This window comes from Camarhynchus parvulus, chromosome 6, assembly GCF_901933205.1.
Source record: "Camarhynchus parvulus chromosome 6, STF_HiC, whole genome shotgun sequence".
Classification (NCBI taxonomy): Eukaryota; Metazoa; Chordata; class Aves; order Passeriformes; family Thraupidae; genus Camarhynchus; species Camarhynchus parvulus.
The window spans coordinates 1,110,189-1,127,427 of record NC_044576.1 but is presented as its reverse complement, the minus strand read 5'-3'; the positions used below and the strand labels follow the sequence as shown (position 1 = coordinate 1,127,427).

General features: G+C 39.3%; 1 protein-coding gene and 1 non-coding gene across 8 annotated transcripts in view; both read left to right on the top strand.

Moving 5' to 3' along the window:
• Window positions 1-15,942, top strand: part of CCAR1 (cell division cycle and apoptosis regulator 1) — a 32,588-nt gene extending 16,646 nt beyond the window's left edge. For 5 of the 7 annotated variants that reach the window (XM_030950918.1, XM_030950923.1, XM_030950922.1 and 2 more), the window contains 14 exons: window positions 566-732; window positions 1,474-1,684; window positions 2,489-2,572; window positions 4,492-4,677; window positions 6,524-6,715; window positions 7,623-7,856; window positions 8,197-8,308; window positions 8,564-8,605; window positions 9,970-10,052; window positions 10,492-10,638; window positions 11,025-11,145; window positions 12,278-12,463; window positions 12,744-12,949; window positions 13,541-15,942. In XM_030950918.1, the coding sequence (XP_030806778.1) occupies window positions 566-732; window positions 1,474-1,684; window positions 2,489-2,572; window positions 4,492-4,677; window positions 6,524-6,715; window positions 7,623-7,856; window positions 8,197-8,308; window positions 8,564-8,605; window positions 9,970-10,052; window positions 10,492-10,638; window positions 11,025-11,145; window positions 12,278-12,463; window positions 12,744-12,949; window positions 13,541-13,600 (2,031 nt within the window). In that variant the 3' untranslated portion in view covers window positions 13,601-15,942. The remainder of the gene's footprint in view (window positions 1-565; window positions 733-1,473; window positions 1,685-2,488; window positions 2,573-4,491; window positions 4,678-6,523; window positions 6,716-7,622; window positions 7,857-8,196; window positions 8,309-8,563; window positions 8,606-9,969; window positions 10,053-10,491; window positions 10,639-11,024; window positions 11,146-12,277; window positions 12,464-12,743; window positions 12,950-13,540) is intronic. The other 2 variants (XM_030950924.1, XM_030950920.1) reach the window with 1 other exon arrangement.
• LOC115905480 lies at window positions 351-414 on the top strand. Its single transcript, XR_004060865.1, has one exon. It is a non-coding gene; the product is annotated as a small nucleolar RNA SNORD98 (small nucleolar RNA).
• Window positions 15,943-17,239: the final 1,297 nt, after the last annotated feature.

Sequence of the window (17,239 nt, the reverse complement as noted above, 5' to 3'; positions counted from 1 at the left end):
GTGAAGAGAACACACTTGAAGCAACAGTTAAGCAGCCATTAAGTGAAACTTAACCATTAAACTGAACGAGCTGTAAGTGCTGTGGTGTTTCAGGACAACAGACTTGTTTTCCAGTTAAATTCTAACTTACAGCACGTGGGAATACTTTCATTTATTGGTATGATGCTCTTGTGGTCTCACCTTTTGTAGCTTTTCTTCTTCACTTGTAAGCAGGCACATCTTAAACGTGTAGCAGAGTTAAAGGCACCATTTAAGTTACTGTCTGTCTTTTGGGTTAGACAGCTTTTATTTGCAAAGGGACAAGCCTATACCAGTAAACAAACTTGATGGAAAATCTTGAAAGCAAGAATGAGTGATGATGTTTTAAACCTATTCCATTGCTGAAATAATCTGTGGAAAAAAATAACTGAACTCTTTCTTGACTGATTTTCATTTTCAGATTTCAAAATAATTTCACGGTTTACTCACGGATTTCAGTGTGTGTGCTATGAAATATTCTTTGCACTTTGGGAAAATGACCTTTTACCCCTAGCAGAGGAACATTCAGAAGACTCTTTTTGTCTAGTTTTTAGTGGGTATGAAAGGCAAAGATGAAGCTATGGCTATTGGAGGACACTGGTCCCCCTCACTGGATGGACCTGATCCAGAAAAGGACCCCTCGGTGCTGATAAAGACGGCAATTCGCTGTTGCAAGGCTCTTACAGGGATTGACTTAAGTGTGTGCACGCAATGGTAAGTACTGCACTGCACTGCAAAGCCAAGTACTCTGTAGAAATAAATACTTATCTGTTACCAGGGCTTAAAAAAAAAAAAAAACAAAACAAAAAGGCTGGAAAAACCCTTTTTTCTTTGTCAACTGCTCTTGGTAGTTCAGGTGAACTACTCAAAGGATGTTCTGTTTGGTAATCAGCTTGATTGGTGCCAACTGTGCTGAATACTGCATTAAGAACTAATTAAAAATTCTGGGTTTATTTTGACATGCTATACTGTAATTTTTTTAATGAATGTGCGTTGAAAATATTTTTCATTTTGTGCATAGCTGGAGAGGATCGTCAAGAGAACTTCATTTCATTATTCTTTTGTTATAAATAAATAGCCGTTTGTTATACAGCCATATTTTCTCTTGATGAATTTCTGTCCTGTGTTAACACTGACTGTGGTTGTACCAATACCAGGAAAGCCTATTGTATGCTAAATTTGAAGTTCTTCCACAACTTCTGTTTGCACATAAAACCTACTTGGGCTAAACAACAAGTTTTATGAAAAGTATTTTGTTGATTTTCCTCCTTTTCAGTCGCGATACCTTTTTACAAGTGTGCCAGAAGAGAAAATATGGCTTCCATAATTTTTTTCTTTAGATAAACCTCAAGGTCTTGCAGCAAAATTTCTTTACTTGATGTGCTACAAGTGATCTAGGCTCTTTAAAATGTATTGTAGAATTTTTTTTCCAACATGCTTCTTCCCTTGCAACAGGTACCGTTTTGCAGAGATTCGCTACCATCGCCCTGAGGAGACCCACAAGGGGCGTACAGTTCCAGCTCATGTGGAGACAGTGGTTTTATTTTTCCCGGATGTTTGGCATTGCCTTCCCACCCGCTCAGAGTGGGAAACCCTCTCCCGAGGATACAAGCAGCAGCTGGTCGAGAAGCTTCAGGGTGAACGCAAGGAGGCTGATGGAGAACAGGCACTGAACGCTAATCCCTTTTTCTATTTCTGCTTCTCACAGGCACAGGAACACAGGCACAAAATGCACACCACATACTACACAACATACATACACAGGAGGAACATAACTGGTAACAATGACTGGTAAACCAGCTTTCAGCAGTGTAGTGAATGTTGCTTTTTATTTTTATTTCAGCTAGTTCACTAACTTTAAATGTGTATGCTGATATCACAAACGGAATTAAATTGTGCTTACGATGCGCAGACATTTTTATCGTAGACGTAGTTGCTGGAATCTGGGACCAGTTGTTGAGTGAGATTCAGTTTATGAATAGCTGTCTTCAAACATTTTGCCATTTTCTGAAATTTCTAAATTCTCTCTTGTGGCCAGTTCTAATTGTGATATTTGAAATTGAACAAACATTAGTCCGAAACATCTGAATTTCAGGCCATGTGGCTGATCAGCATCTTGGAATAAGGGAAGGTCTGACTGAACAAAGAGTAATTTGGGGGATTTAAAATGTGGGGGAAGATCACCCGCTGTGTGGTTACTGGAGACCAGCAGTGTCTGTGTAACCCCAATATCCTTTGTGGTGTTGCTTATCACCCTTTTGTGTTCCACAGATCTGGCTTGTATTGGCTGAGTGGCACTGTGATCATTTATAAAGTGGTAGAATGTGTGTGTGAACTTGTCTAAATAATAACTTTAGGAGAAGACTATCTGAAACAGTTGTGACCTTGCACAGATCAGCAACAGAATTTAAAAAATAACTGAAATGCTTTCAAGCTTTCTGAATGATAATTTTGAAATTTTATTTGTCAGGATGAAGAGGAAAAGGATGATGGGGAAGCTAAAGAGATCTCTACGCCTACACACTGGTCTAAACTGGATCCAAAAACAATGAAGGTAACAAACACTTCTGAAAAGTTGTACTTTTTCACTTTTAAGACATGACCTGAAATGCAGCAGTATGTTCCCTTAACTGAGCAAGAAAATTTGAGTAGTGTTTTGCTGAATTTATAGGTACCAGATGTGGTATCACAGTATGCAGAAAGTGGTTGCAGAAAGTGAATACAGCTAATTAAATCTGTTCTGAACTTTGGACAATTAAAGGATATTGCTTATGATACATGAACTGGAAAACAAGAGTTCTGCTGTAATCTGCCAGTTTGCTATTTACACTAAGAAATGTGGGGTCTAAAATACTTTTAAAATTGTACATTTTTGTACAATTAATGCCTTTTTTAACTCTGTCGGGAGACATAACAAAAACTTTCCTTGAAATCAGTAGTAATAATAAAATATTTTACTTTAAGAGAATCCTTTCCCTGCCTCTGGGAAAAGTTCCTCAGAAAGAAGTTTTTTGTGGAAAACATCAATTTAAATGCAATACTGTCGTGGGTTTACAGGAAGCAGGTTTTCTGGGAATGGAGTGGCCAGAGGCCAATAGGTGTTCAGATTTTAAATTGACACCAGGCTTGGCCACTGAGGGTGGATGCGCCTCTGAGAACACAGGGGTTAGAAGCAGAGCACTCCCTTGGGCACTCTCTTTGATTTCCGGCCAGCAAAGAGGCAAGGCCTCCCCTGCCCGGCTTCGAGCTGGGCAGGGGAGGGGAAACCTGCAGCCTGGCAGAGGTAGGCCTGACCCCTCAGGATGGAAGGGTGGTGGGGGCACCAGGAGGTGTTGGGCAGCCCCCCCCCAGGAGAGACAGAGGGAGAGAGGCCCCGAGAAGATTTGGGCAGCCCCCCCCCAGAAGAAGAGAGAGAGAAAGCTGGTACGGGCCTGTGGCCTTGAAGTGATATCAGGCCCTGAAGTGATATCGGCCTGTGAAGAAGGAGGGGGAAGGGGGGAGTGCAGCAGGGAAGGAGCCTGGCCGCGTGCAGGAGTTTGTTAACCCCTTCCTGGACAATGAAGACCTCACAGAGCATTTGGACCTTTCCCGGAGGGGAGATGGAGTGGACGATAAAGAGGAAATGGGCAAGAGAATGACAGTTGGAGCAGTGAGTGAGGCTGGGAGAGTAAAGAAGAGGCTGGAAAGAGATGATGGAGTAGCTGGTTGCTGGACTCTTTTTGGTACAGCCATGGACAGAACCGTGCTTCCTCGCGACACAGAGGCTGCTTGCAGGGGGGAGGCGATGGCTCAGAACTGAGAGGGTTCAGTTTGGAGACCCCCCGGCCCCAGGGGGTAGACAAGTATGGGGGGGACAAGAGGTCCCGAGAGTGAGAGGAAACTGTGCTTTTTTTGGAACTGGTCAAAGCACCCTTAAAAGGATAACCCTTGAAGCAGCTCTGTTCCTTGTCCAGTGGTGAGAGCGCTGGGCATGCAAGGAAGAGGTCACCATGGCCCCAAGAAGGACTCCTCTCCTCTTGATGGACTGGAATTGAGTATTTACAGGGTGATGGATGGAGACTTGAAATTTGGAAGATGTATTGGAAATGTGGTGGGGGGAGGAGGAAATGCTTTTTGTGGAGTTTTCATTTTCCAGGTGTGTGTGTGCGTGTGTGTGTGTGTGGTTTTTTTCCTTTTGTAGTTTAGTTAATAAACTTTTTTTTCTAAGGTAGAGGCCTGCTTTGCTTATTTCCTGGTCACATCTCACAGCAAACACCAGGGAAGTATATTTTCATGGGGCACTGGCATTGTGCCAGTGTCAAACCATGACAAATACATTTTTTTTTGTATCAGTAACTATTACTGTTTTTCAGCACATGCTTAAAAAGTACAGTTGACTTTTCAGTGCTGTTGATTTTTACCTCACTTTCTTTGCTAATCCAATGTTTTGTGATGCCACTGCTTGATGCCACTGACAAAGCTTTTATTTACCAGGTGAATGACCTTCGCAAAGAATTAGAAAGTCGAACCCTTAGCCCCAAGGGACTGAAATCTCAGCTGATAGCTCGACTGACAAAGCAGCTGAAAGTAGAGGAACAAAAAGAAGAGCAAAAGGAGCTAGAGAAGTCTGAGAAAGAAGAGGAAGAGGAGGAGGATAGGAAATCTGAAGATGATAAAGAGGTTAGGATTTGGATATATGGTTTAAGTCCTAAGTATATAATATATGAAATATTTGTATAAATATGTATAAGCACAAAAAGTAGAGGCATGTGCCTGCTTCTGCTGGGATTTTGTTGTTTTCAGGTGACTGTACTGGGAACTCTTGCTGTGCCTTGAGCTGCTGAATTGGGAAGAGTTCTTGGCCAGTTTGAATTACTTTGTGTCAGCCAAATCAGCTCAAATGTGATGCTGCTCTCAGGGTGTCTGAATTATGTTTGACCTTAAATCTAAGGAAAAGTAAATTCAAGCTTCCTGAGAAAAGCCATGCTCAAGATGAGTGAATACACTTGACAACACCTTAACTCCTTAAACCTACATGAAAAGCGATTGCTTAGTTCTGTTAGACCCTGTCTCTCACAGTCCAGCTTCACATGGCAGATGGTTTGCTGGGCTTTGTTTTCCCTCATTACAAAGCTTTAATCTTTGCTTTTGGATACTTGCTGTGTATTGGAGTTTCTCAGTTTTGTGGTTTGTAGCTGCCTAGTCTGGCTTGCTGCTTCACAAAAATTAACAAAATCTGTGCCATAAGGCCAAAGCTCAACCATAGAAAAGAGGTAGAAACGTCTGGAAAATGGCTTGTGCTTTAGTTGCTTTTAAACCTGCCTTTTTTATATTACCTGCTAACCTGTATGGGCTGATTGGGAGTTTGATATTTTTATACATCTCTGTAAACCTTGTTGAGGGAGGAAATGCCATGTGCTTGCTAATTCTGTCAGCTGCTGCTGCCTTTTCCCACAGCTTGGATGGGGTTCAACTAGCTTGGGTTTCTTGCCACAGCTTTCTTTAGGATTGAAGGAGAGCTGTGATTGTGCTGGTGTTTTATGAAGCACAAGCTCTGCCTTGACTTTTTTTGTAGTCAGGAGACTTCAGTATTTGTCTCTTGGCAGTCAGTAAGATGGTGGCATTTTATATTTTGTAACCCTTTGTTTCATTTGCATCAGGTATATCTATATAGAGATTGCATTTCCCATAATCAAGAGTTAGATAAATTGTCATCTGTAACTGTTAGAGCTGTGTTGGGTGTCTTTGGAGAGGCTGAAACTTCAGCTTTGGACTGTGGTGTTTGTGAGGTTTCCAGGATGAGGTGAGAGATGAGGAATCTGACTCAGTGTTCTCAGAAGGCCGATTAATTATTTTATGATATTGTGTTGTGTTATTTATATTCTATTCATTATATTCTATTCTATTATATTATATTATATCTATTCTATTATATTATATTATTCTATTATATTCTATTATATTCTATTCTATTATATTATATTATATTATATTATATTATATTATATTATATTATATTATATTATATTATATTATATTATACCATATTCTATTTATACCATATTATATTATACCATATTCTATTATACCATATTCTATTCTATTATACTATACCACATTATACTATATACTACATTATATCTACTATATTTTATATAATATTATAGAATGCTGTACTGAAACTATACTGAAGAAAAAGAAAGGTACAGACAGAAGGCTTAACAAGAATGATAATGAAAAGCTCGTGACTGACTCCTCAGAGTCTGACACAGCTGATGGTGATTGTTCATTCAGTAAAACAATTCACATGGAACCAATCAAAGATGCACCCGTTGGATAAACAATCTCCAGCCACATTCCCAAGCAGCCAAACCCAGGAGAAGCAATCAGATTATTATTATTATTTACATTTTTCTCTGAGGCCTCTCAACTTCCCAGGAGACGAAATCCTGGTGAAGGGATTTTTCCAGAAAATACCACGGCAACACTGGAATGTGCTCCACGCTGGGTTTCTGTCCCTTTGCAGGAGGAGGAGAGGAAGCGTCAGGAGGAGCTGGAGCGGCAGCGGCGCGAGCGGCGCTACATCCTGCCCGACGAGCCGGCCATCATCGTGCACCCCAACTGGGCAGCCAAGAGCGGCAAGTTCGACTGCAGCATCATGTCCCTGAGCGTGCTGCTGGACTACAGGCTGGAGGACAACAAGGAGCATTCCTTCGAGGTGACACACACTTAGCTCTTCTTGTTTCTCTCTGATTGTCGTGTGAAGATTGCTGAATTGCCGAGGCTTTGGTGCGATGGGAACGCGCTCGCTGCGTGGCGTCCAGAGGAGCACACAGGTTTTCAGATATTGATTGGAATTTGTGAAGTTGTTTAAGGATTCTGTGTTCAAAGCAGATAGGAAAAAATCTGACACTTGATGAAATTCTGATGTGGTGGAAGTTGCTGAAATTGCACCTTCTCAGGGGTCTCTGGGTCAGGATGACTCTGAGATGTGTTAAGGAGGAGTCAGGATTCTTCTGTTCTGCTTTTCAAGGTTGTTTATTTTTTGTTATCCATAACATTCTTTCTCCAACCCACCAAGGTCTGTCCAGCAGGTCGGGTTGAGGCACACTGACTCTTTCAGGGCAGTGTTATTTTTTATCCTAAAAACTACCTGTACATTATTTACAATCATTTTCCAACACCTATCACCTGTGTTAGACAGTGTGTTCCTACTCTAAACCAATCCAAAAGTGCCACCATCACCCAGAAGATGGAGGCTAAGAAGAAGGAGAAAGAAGGACGAGGCACACCCAAATCCCTCCATCTTGGGACCCCAAGCTCCCATTCTAAAAACCCCAAAATTCTACTTTTCAAACAAACAAACTATCATTCTGCTTAAACTTTTGTGGCTTGCAGATCCTCATATAAGGTCGGTTATTTTTTCCATGGGTTAAAATCAAAGGCACAGGGGTCTTGAGCTCTGTGCCAAGGTCTCTGAGCTCCCTGGCAGGGGCTTGAGCCATCCAGGACAGCCAGAGGGATGTCCTGGGTTCCAACAGCACCTCATAGCTATTTTATCACAATTATATAAGTTTTTAATACATGTTTTAAAACGTTTTGTCACTTTTCTTCTTTATGTGCAGGTATCATTGTTTGCAGAACTCTTCAATGAAATGCTTCAGAGAGATTTTGGTGTCAGAATTTACAAAGCACTGATTTCTCTCCCAGAGAGAGAGGACAAAAAGGACAAAAAAAGCAAAAAAGATGAGAGAAAAGAAAAGAAAGAAGAAAAAGATGATGAAACAGATGATCCAAAACCTAAAAGAAGAAAATCTGGAGACGATAAAGATAAAAAAGAAGAGAGAGATGAAAAGAAGGTCTGCAGTTAGTTCATATGCAGTCTAGCCTGTCTGGATCAATATTAAAGTGTTTCTATTTCTATTTTACATTTCTCCTTTCAGAAACTCTTGTAATGTTAGTTAATTGATTTGACTTTTTGATCTATTTAAATATCCTTCAATTATATTCAGTAATTTAAAATTTTTACAGGTGTATTGGGAGTATTTTAATATTCAGCTGTACCATATAAATTTGTATTTGTGTTCTTAGGTGACTTATGAATGTATGTAATGTAGGCAAATTTTGACTGGTAATAAGGTTTTTACTTTGCTGGGTTTTGATTCTGACTAGATAAATATTTAGGAATTTTTGTTCCAGAGGGAAGATAAAAGGAAAGATGATTCTAAAGAAGAAGAAGAAACGGAAGAGGACAATAATCAAGAAGAGTACGATCCAATGGAGGCAGAAGAGGCTGAAGATGAAGATGAAGGTATCTTGAACTATGAATTTCGGGAGCTTTAACAAATTTTTAACATCACTGATCATGTTCTTTCAAGCTGGAGAACGCACTGGAACTAGTCAGTTCAAAATTGCATTATTAAACTGATTTTTTCCTAGGAATTTTGACCAGTTGTACGTCAGATGTAAGTACCTTTAGGCAGGCCCTGTATGAACATAGTGAATGTGAACTAGCTGTGCTGCTCCAAGCAAGGCATGCATATAGAAGTGGTTTTATTTTTTTCAGAATGCAGACCACTCGCAACTCCCATTGAAGTCAGTAGGAGATGTGAGTATTCAGCACCTCTGAAAAACCAAGGCATTTTTACATGCCTGACTTCCTACTCCTCAGTTCTGGAATGCCATCTTGGTTTTGGCTAGGACACAGTGCAGTGTGGGTGCTCTGCAGCCCACGGTACAAGAGGTTGTTTTTTGTTTGGGTGGAGTTGTGTTAGCCTGAAGAAACAGGGGAAGGGTCTGGAGGACTCTGCAGGCAATGGCAGCAGCTCTTCCCCTGCTCAGGGGTTCAGGAAGGTGTAAAACATCCCGTGTGCTTCTTGGTTTGCACTTTGGGGCAGTTGCCTTTCTGTGGAGAGGTTTTGCTGGACATGTGGGTTTGAACTGTGTGGATGCTGCAGTCCCAGCATTTTCAGTTGTATTTTTGGCAGAGTACTGCACCAACCTTAAAAAGCTGATGCTAATCTGTGGTTTCCAGAATAACTCCTATTTCTTATAATTTATCTGTAAGAGTGGCCTGGGCTTGTCTGTTCTGTACAAGTGCTGCTGCTGCTTCCCAGAATCTCTCCTTGGGCCATTCCCAGTCAGGAGTTGCTGAGAAAACCCAACAAGCCATGGAGGTGCAGGAGAAAGCAATTGGTTCTCAGAAAAGGGTTGGTAAAAATAGCCAAGTGTTGTAATACATAGTTTTTCCCAAGTTTTCCTCACAAGGAAGGTGAGCTTAAAGCTGAACTTGGCACATGATTCTCTGACCCAAGGCTTGCATGGAAGGTGCAGAGCTGCATGCCATAATCCATCCCAGCAGCTGGCTCATTTCTTTCTCTCTTTCAGTCTGGTCTTACTGCACTGCCTGCCTTTAGACAAAAAACCTGCCATTTGTAATTCACATCTAATAACTGATGTGATCTGTAACTTCTTGGAGAATCTAAGTTATAGGAAGAGTAATCTCTCACTCAACATGAGTATAAGCACATGGTTTTAATTACATAATGTGTATGGGTTTTATTGTATGAAATATTTGAGAGTAAATAATACTGAATTTGAATAACCATAGCTGAGTGCAGACTCTGCCAAGCCTCATTAGGTAGAATTGTGGTAATTTCCTGCACACCACTGAAATAGATGGAGATGTTGGCAGCATTCATTTTGGCCTAGTTAGCATTTGTTTTAGCTCTTCTGTGCTGTGTGTGAAACAAACACAGAGAAAAAATCATAAATGGCTTATGTTAAAATAAGACTAGAGAAAAATCTGAATTTAACAGAGCTCACTTCAATGTGGTTTTTTATTACTTTTCAGTGAAGTATATTGCAGATGTTTGGGGCTTTTTGTGGACTTTTATAGTGGCAACATGTGCTCTGGTAATGGTTATGTAACAGTTTGCTGTGGGTATGTTGAATTTTCTTTTTGTTTTGCAGACCGGGACGAAGAGGAAATGAACAAACGGGAGGACAGAAAAGAGGGAAATAAACATTGCAAAGAGAGGGCGTCCAAAGATAAAGTAATTAACACCTTTCTTAATGACTGCACAGACCTTGTTAGAGGTGTCCTAATTACAGCTTAGCTTTATTTTTATTATAATACCTGTTTTCCCTTTGAAAACAGCTGTTAAGTAAATGATTGAGGGCAAAGGGGATGTTTCCTATTTTATAATGAGATTAATTCTATGACCATTTTTTACATACTAGCATGAACCAAAGGAAATTGTCTACTATCCATTGTGATGTATTTCTTCTAAATACTGAAAGATTACTTTTCATATATAGCTTAAAATAGTCTTAAATAATGTCATCTAAGTAGTTAATTGATAGTAACATTAATTCCTTGACTTAAACTAACAATAAAATGAACAGAGAAAAAACTTTTGTTAAGTCAGAAGCTGGTGTATTTTTGGAATGATATTTTAACTCCCTAATGATCCCATAATCAATTTTCTCTAGGAGAAAGACAAGACCCAGATGGTAACTGTTAACAGGGATCTCCTGATGGCTTTTGTTTATTTTGATCAAAGTCATTGTGGATACCTGCTGGAGAAGGACATGGAGGAGATCCTGTACACTCTTGGACTTCACCTGTCACGTGCTCAGGTTTTGTATACTACTAAAAAACTTTCCAGAAGTTACAGGACTGGTTTAAGTGGGAGAAATGTAATTTAGCTTCTACAGGCTTTGCTTGCATACCTGATCTCTTATTTTTATGCAGCCACTTCATATTTACTATCAAATAAGAGTTTACTCTTCTGTAAATTGACTGGGAATGAAAAGGTGAAGTTTGCAGTTTATAATATGCCCATACTGTATATGCATCTTTTGTCTCTAAATTGTATTTATTCTTTTCCTAGTTTGTTTGCATTTTAAGCCCCAGTATGTTAAAGTTCAAAAAGCTATGCAATTTTAGGTTTTCCAAGCTAAACCATTCTTGTTTAGGTAACAGGATATTAAATAACACCATTATTTCTTTCCATGTGGTGTAGGTCAAGAAGCTGCTCAATAAAGTAGTGCTTCGAGAATCTTGCTTTTACAGAAGACTAACAGACACTTCTAAAGATGAGGAAAACCAAGAGGAGTCCGAAGAGCTACAGGAAGATATGCTAGGTGGTATTTTTTTTTTTTCCCCTCACAAACTTCAGAGAGTGATTTCTATGTGATAATGAGAGTTCTGAGGTACTTGATTTCTTGAGCCAGTTTGGAAAAGTAAATTTTTGGCAGTTCAACAGTAGGGTTGTTTAAAAAAAAAAAAAAACCAGGGTTTTTTTTGTGCTTCCAACACATAATGTTGCAACTCTAGGGTAAATCTTAATATCTTGGAACAGGAAAGAGGACAGAGGTTAATGTTCAATATTGATGAACATTGTTAATGTTAATTGTTAATGTTCAGTATTGATGAGCATTGTTAATGTTCATCAATGTTCAAAAGTAACAGGGTTTTTTGTGCTTCCAACACATAATATTCAACCCTAGGATAAATCTTAATGTCTTGGAACAGGAAAGAGGACAGAGGTTAATGTTTCAATATTGATGAGCATCATTCCTTGTTATTAGTTTTGAAGTTGGGAGGCTGAGAGCTGCAGGTAGTAGAGTGGAGCCTGAGTTTTGAAGACAATTCCTGCAGGAAAGAGGCATGGAATGATGTCTTGAAAGAGAATGCTGCCTTTTGGCAGGGGGGAGAATTGGGGTCAGGGGAAGGAGAGAAGTGTGAGGAATAGACCAGCAAACTTGAGTCTGTATTTGTTCTCCTGAGCAGTGTCTGGGGTTGGTCTCTAGAGAATGACATTGTGGTTATTGAGCATAGAGCAGCACTGAGAGGTGTCTGAGGTTGGTCTCTAGGATGATGTGGTTATTCAGGGTAGAGCAGCACTGAGAAGTGTCTGGGGTTGGTCTCTGGAATGATGCTGTGGTTATTGAGGATGGACCAGCACTGAGAAGTGTCTGAGGTTGGTCTCTAGGATGACACTGGTATTAAGGATAGAGCAGCAGCCTTGGGTCTGTGTTTGTTCTCCTGAGCGCTGTCTGAGGTTGGTCTCTAGGATGACACTGTGGTATTGAGGATAGAGCAGCACTGAGAGGTGTCTGGGGTTGGTCTCTAGGATGGCATTGTGCTTATTGAGGACAGAGCAGCACTGAGCAGTGTCTGGGGCTGCTCTCTGGACTGACCCTGTGGTTATTGAGGACAGAGCAGCAGTATCTGAGTTTCCTTTCTGGACTGACTGTGCCTGTCCCCCTGCAGGGAACCGTTTGCTGCTGCCATCACCCACAGTGAAGCAGGAGTGCAAGGCTGTGGAGGAGAACGTGGGGCTCATCGTGTACAACGGGGCCATGGTGGATGTGGGCAGCCTCCTGCAGAAGCTGGAGAAGAGTGAAAGGGTGCGGGCAGAGATTGAGCAAAAGCTGCAGCTGCTAGAAGAGAAAACAGGTGGGATGTTACTTTGAAAACAGTGCTTGCAGGGGTGCATGGCACTGAGACTTCTTAAGTAGAGAAGTCAATTTGGGTAATACTTGTGATTAAATTTTATTCAAGTTGAATGCAAGACTTTAAATGTGGTCAGAATTAAGTATTATCAAATGGTAATTCAGTGTAGTTTTTAATGTTCTTTAAAAATTAGTATTATGGTGTTGCACACGAATAGAATATTAAGATGCAAAGTACACAGCATTGGAAGTGACTTGATGTTTTCATTTCTTCCCTTCCTAAGATGAGGATGAAAAAACTATACTACAGCTGGAGAATTCTAACAAAAGTCTCTCTGCGGAGCTGAAAGAAGTAAAAAAGGACCTTGGCCAACTGCAAGAAAATTTGAAGACCTCAGATGATAAAAAATTGCAATTTGAGGGTCAGCTGAATAAGACAATCAAAAATTTAGCTACTGTTATGGATGAAATACAGAGTGTTCTCAAACAGGTTAGAATTGTTTAATTCCATTTTTTATTATTGTAGGCAAACTTCTGTGTAGACTAATTATTGAAACAAACACTTCAATATAGAAACAATTTTGACATGAATTCAGGGCAGGAGTATCTTAACATATATAGAGAAGAAGTTTAATGTTTGATTGAATATTTAAAGGTAACAAATGAAATGTGTTTTTTTCTTAACCTGCAGCATGTGTTCCTGATTTCAGTGTTTTTAAAAAGGTATAAATACTCATGTAGCTCTCAAACTGTCTGAATGTTTTCCTGTCCTGATCTTGTCCAAACATGCTCCTCTGTTTGACTGGTCAAGAGTAATTTTTCAAGGCAGAATTCAACTATTTGAGCATGTGGGAGTATCTCAGTAAAATGAGTTTTAAGCAAAACCCAGAAGCTCCAGAGCATTTCTACCCTTCACTTTTTCAGGAGGATTCAGGAATTGGTTATCACTAACAATTCACACAGTATCTTAAAGATACTTTATGAGACACAGATACTGTTTTCAGTATCTGCTGCTTTACAGTTTGCATGAGAAATACAGATTCTACAATTCCTCTCATCCTCTCCCTTTTTCCTTTCCAAGGACGTTGTGAAGAACGAAGATAAAGATCAGAAATCCAAAGAAAATGGAGCAAACGTATGATGAACTGCTGCTGTTTAGAAGAATGGTGTTACATAATGTAATATAAATCATGATACCAGAATGTATGGGAAGTGATGCATGTTTGATTTTAGTAGTATAAATATCTTAGTTCCAAAAGATGTATAAAGTTTTATGAATGTGTCTGCTCCAGAAGATTGCTTGTAATTCTTAGCATTCAAGTTGAGACACTCCTCGAATGAAAATAATTTTGCATTGCGAAAAGTTTTAGGATGAACTTTGTTATAGTTTTAACCCTAATAAAGTTCATCAAGGTAACAAACAGTAGCAAGTATTTAATTACCAAATGTTTTTCATCGAAGTCTAGTGAAATCAAAATTTTCATTATTTATAGACTTGCCATTTTTCAGTTTTTGTCTTTATTTCGGTCTAATTAGTCTTTTTAAATTCAAATATAAATCACAAAGTAGCATGCTGCTTAATTTTACAAGTAAAGTTTTTTTTAAAAAACAGCTTCTTGGATTTTTTTTGTTTTTGTTTTCACTTGTCACAACTTTTTTTTCCCTTCCAAATGTACCTTTCTTTCCCAAAGCTGCTGGTATTAAAGCCTTGTAATATACAGCAGTTTGGATGAGTTAAGAAAGCAATAGAAACCTACCAAAATACTGGTAGAGTTGTGAGATTTATATGAAAATACATGGGCCTGGTTTAAATGTGTTTCATTTGTGTTCACTAAATTGTTCTTACCTTTGGATTAATATACATACTCCTTTTGAATAACAAATGCAGTACATTAGGATGTACAGTTGGATACCAGGCCAGCAGATGTCAGAATAATGCCTTACCTGGAGAAAACCTGCCAGTGTCAACTGCCTTGGGTTAAATTTGGACTGCCAAAGTGGTAATTACTGCTAAGACTTCAGTCCAACCAGGAAATGGATCCACAAGTGACTGTACTGCATATTGTAATTGCAAAGGAGCAGGACACAGCTTGGTTTGTTGAGGAGGGGTAAGGTGGCCTTGCTTTGTGTTCACAACTCACTAGAGATGGAAACTCACAGGTTTATGTGACTTCCTTGTCAAGGCAACTTACTCAAAGAATGTGCAAATATCAGCAGTTGTATTTTGGTGCAACTTTCAGGAAAATTAAGGGGTTTGAAAGTTGGGACAGAAGTGTTTTCTTACAGAAATGGTTAATTTTAGCAGATGTTTTCTTTTTTAGCCTAGATGTCCTAGGTAACTAAATACCTGTTAGGAAAGTCCAAGTGCCATAATATGTATGAATAACCTACATGGAAAGTCATGTAGCTTTAATGAGATACACATTAAAATGCCTGAATTTATGTTCAAAAGAGTCTAAGCTGGTGCTTTTATCACTTACCTTTCTTGGCTCTTTTGGAGCTAGACAAGTGAAATATCTTTCATTCAAGTAACATGCATAAGCTTCCCCCTCATTCATCTCCTTTGAGTCATTGTATAAAACCTGAACTGTTCACAGTCAAGCAGGAAATACTATAAAAACACTAATTGTATATAAGTACACAGAAAATACATGCTTTAAAAATTGGGAGATAACATCTCAGAATGATTGAATGAGGATGGTGATAAATTTATCTTATGAAAAGCATTATCTGTGGTGTACAGATGGTGTTAAATTCTTTTGTAATCAAATTCTATTTTTCACCTTTACCTTTGTACAGATTGTTGACAGCATGTTTAATGTTTGACATTGAGCACCATTTGTGTAAATGGACTTGAAAGAATTGCATCTGAAATACTTTGCTCCTCCTGAATTTCAGCAGTACGTGTGAGCATACAAGAAAATGAGTCTAGAATTTAAGATAAAAACATTTTAGGAACACTGAAACATCTGAAATATTTTGCTTGGGTATTTTTACCTTAAACTGCTGAGCTGAAAGCAGTTTTAGAACAAGCAAGGCCTCCTCATCTCATTCTTCAGTGAGGGGCCCTGTGAGACACTTGCTAGAGTGATACAGATTTTTACAATATTTAAGAAAAAGAGTATTTGTTAGAATGACTGTAATCTTTATATTGATTTGATGTAATAGTGTTTCAGATACTATGTACAGTCTGCATTTATGTTGGAAAGGAAATGAAATGGGTAAAGAATAACGGAAAAACAACCAAGGAAAAGTTTTACAACCTACACAGAGCTTGACCAATCTCCTGAAGCACAAAGAATCTGAGGGAGAACAGGCATCTCTTACAGACAGTGTGACATGCTGAGGCAAACAGCACAAAGTTCTGTATGTGGCCCACATTGATGCTGTGTATTAGCTAAAGCTTCTTAGTGTTATTCCAGAAATAGAACTGATTCTAAGGAAAATTGAATGGACTATCAGTAATGGAGGTTTGGAGAATCAGTCTGTTGTCTGTTTTGATTTATGAACAAAGTTTTTGTATATTATGTCCACGTTTCCCACCTTACAGTCTTTGTATTCTGAGTTTGTTATGTCCCAGTTACTGGCAGAAGGCTGCTGAAGGTGAGCAGTGGCATCCCACTTGTTTGGACTCCTTAAATCATCACAGATGCTCTATAGGAAGTAGTAAATCTTGGACTGCTTTGTTCTGTAGAGAGAGCCCTACTACAGAAGGCCCATAAATGGAATCTGATCTCTGTTTATAGACTTATTTCCCTCCCTTTTGCTGTTTTGTCTAACGAGGGCAAATTAATGAGTTTAACCCTTCCAAAATTACATTCAGCCCCGTGGATGTCTGTGAATGAGGCTGGGAAGAAAGATCCAAGTGCCACGTGCATGCAGACTGACCTAGGATAACACAATCTCTAACATTATAAAGCCTAGTCCTGTAACATAACTTCTTTTTCAGTGTTTAACTGCTTTGAGAGAGAGGAATGGCTTCCAGTCCTTCTTTCTGCTGAGTAATATGCTGTGTGACTATGTTTGGACTTATGTAACAGTTAACTTTCACTGAAAATTTTGTCAGGAATGTGCACAAAATGTGTTTTTTCTCTTGCTTTTCTGTACTGTTTGTGTACCCAGGTCAGGTTCTTACCTTGAATGCGTTTGTTCAGTGCAGTTTATATTTTAAAATACAAAAGATAAAAGAATTCATTTTGAGTGACTGAGTCTTACAGCCAGCAGAAGATTGCAAAATGTGTAGGTAGCACAGTCACTGCACTTACACTGGTATCTTCCAGAGAGCAGAAGTGGGTCAAGCAGAAGTTCAGCTGGGACTTGCATATTGCCATGGAGTGTGACAATGAAGATGCCGTAAATAATGGATACTTTCACTCAGCTATCCAAAATGCCAGTGTTCCTCCAACAAGCTTTTGTGTTTCTGCATACTGGGTCTCATTGATACATTGCACAGAAGTTGTAGTAAAAGCTCTAATAACAAAATGCATTGCTTTCAAGTAAAACAAATTTCCCTTGTTTATTCATCCTCTGTATAATCCACAGCACCACCATACAGAGTGTAAACTAGAGCTTTGGAACACCAAATCTCACCTGACATTGTGTGTCTGGTAGCATAACTTGTGTTCTGGATATTGCTTTTTGAGTTTCTAGGCATTTAATACCTGAACTTGTCTTGAAAATGTGATGCTGCTTATGAATTCTTGTGTCCTGCTGCTTTTAAATTGTCTCTAACAGAATTCTAACCGGTTTGAGGATTTGGATCAGGTGCCCCACAGCAGGT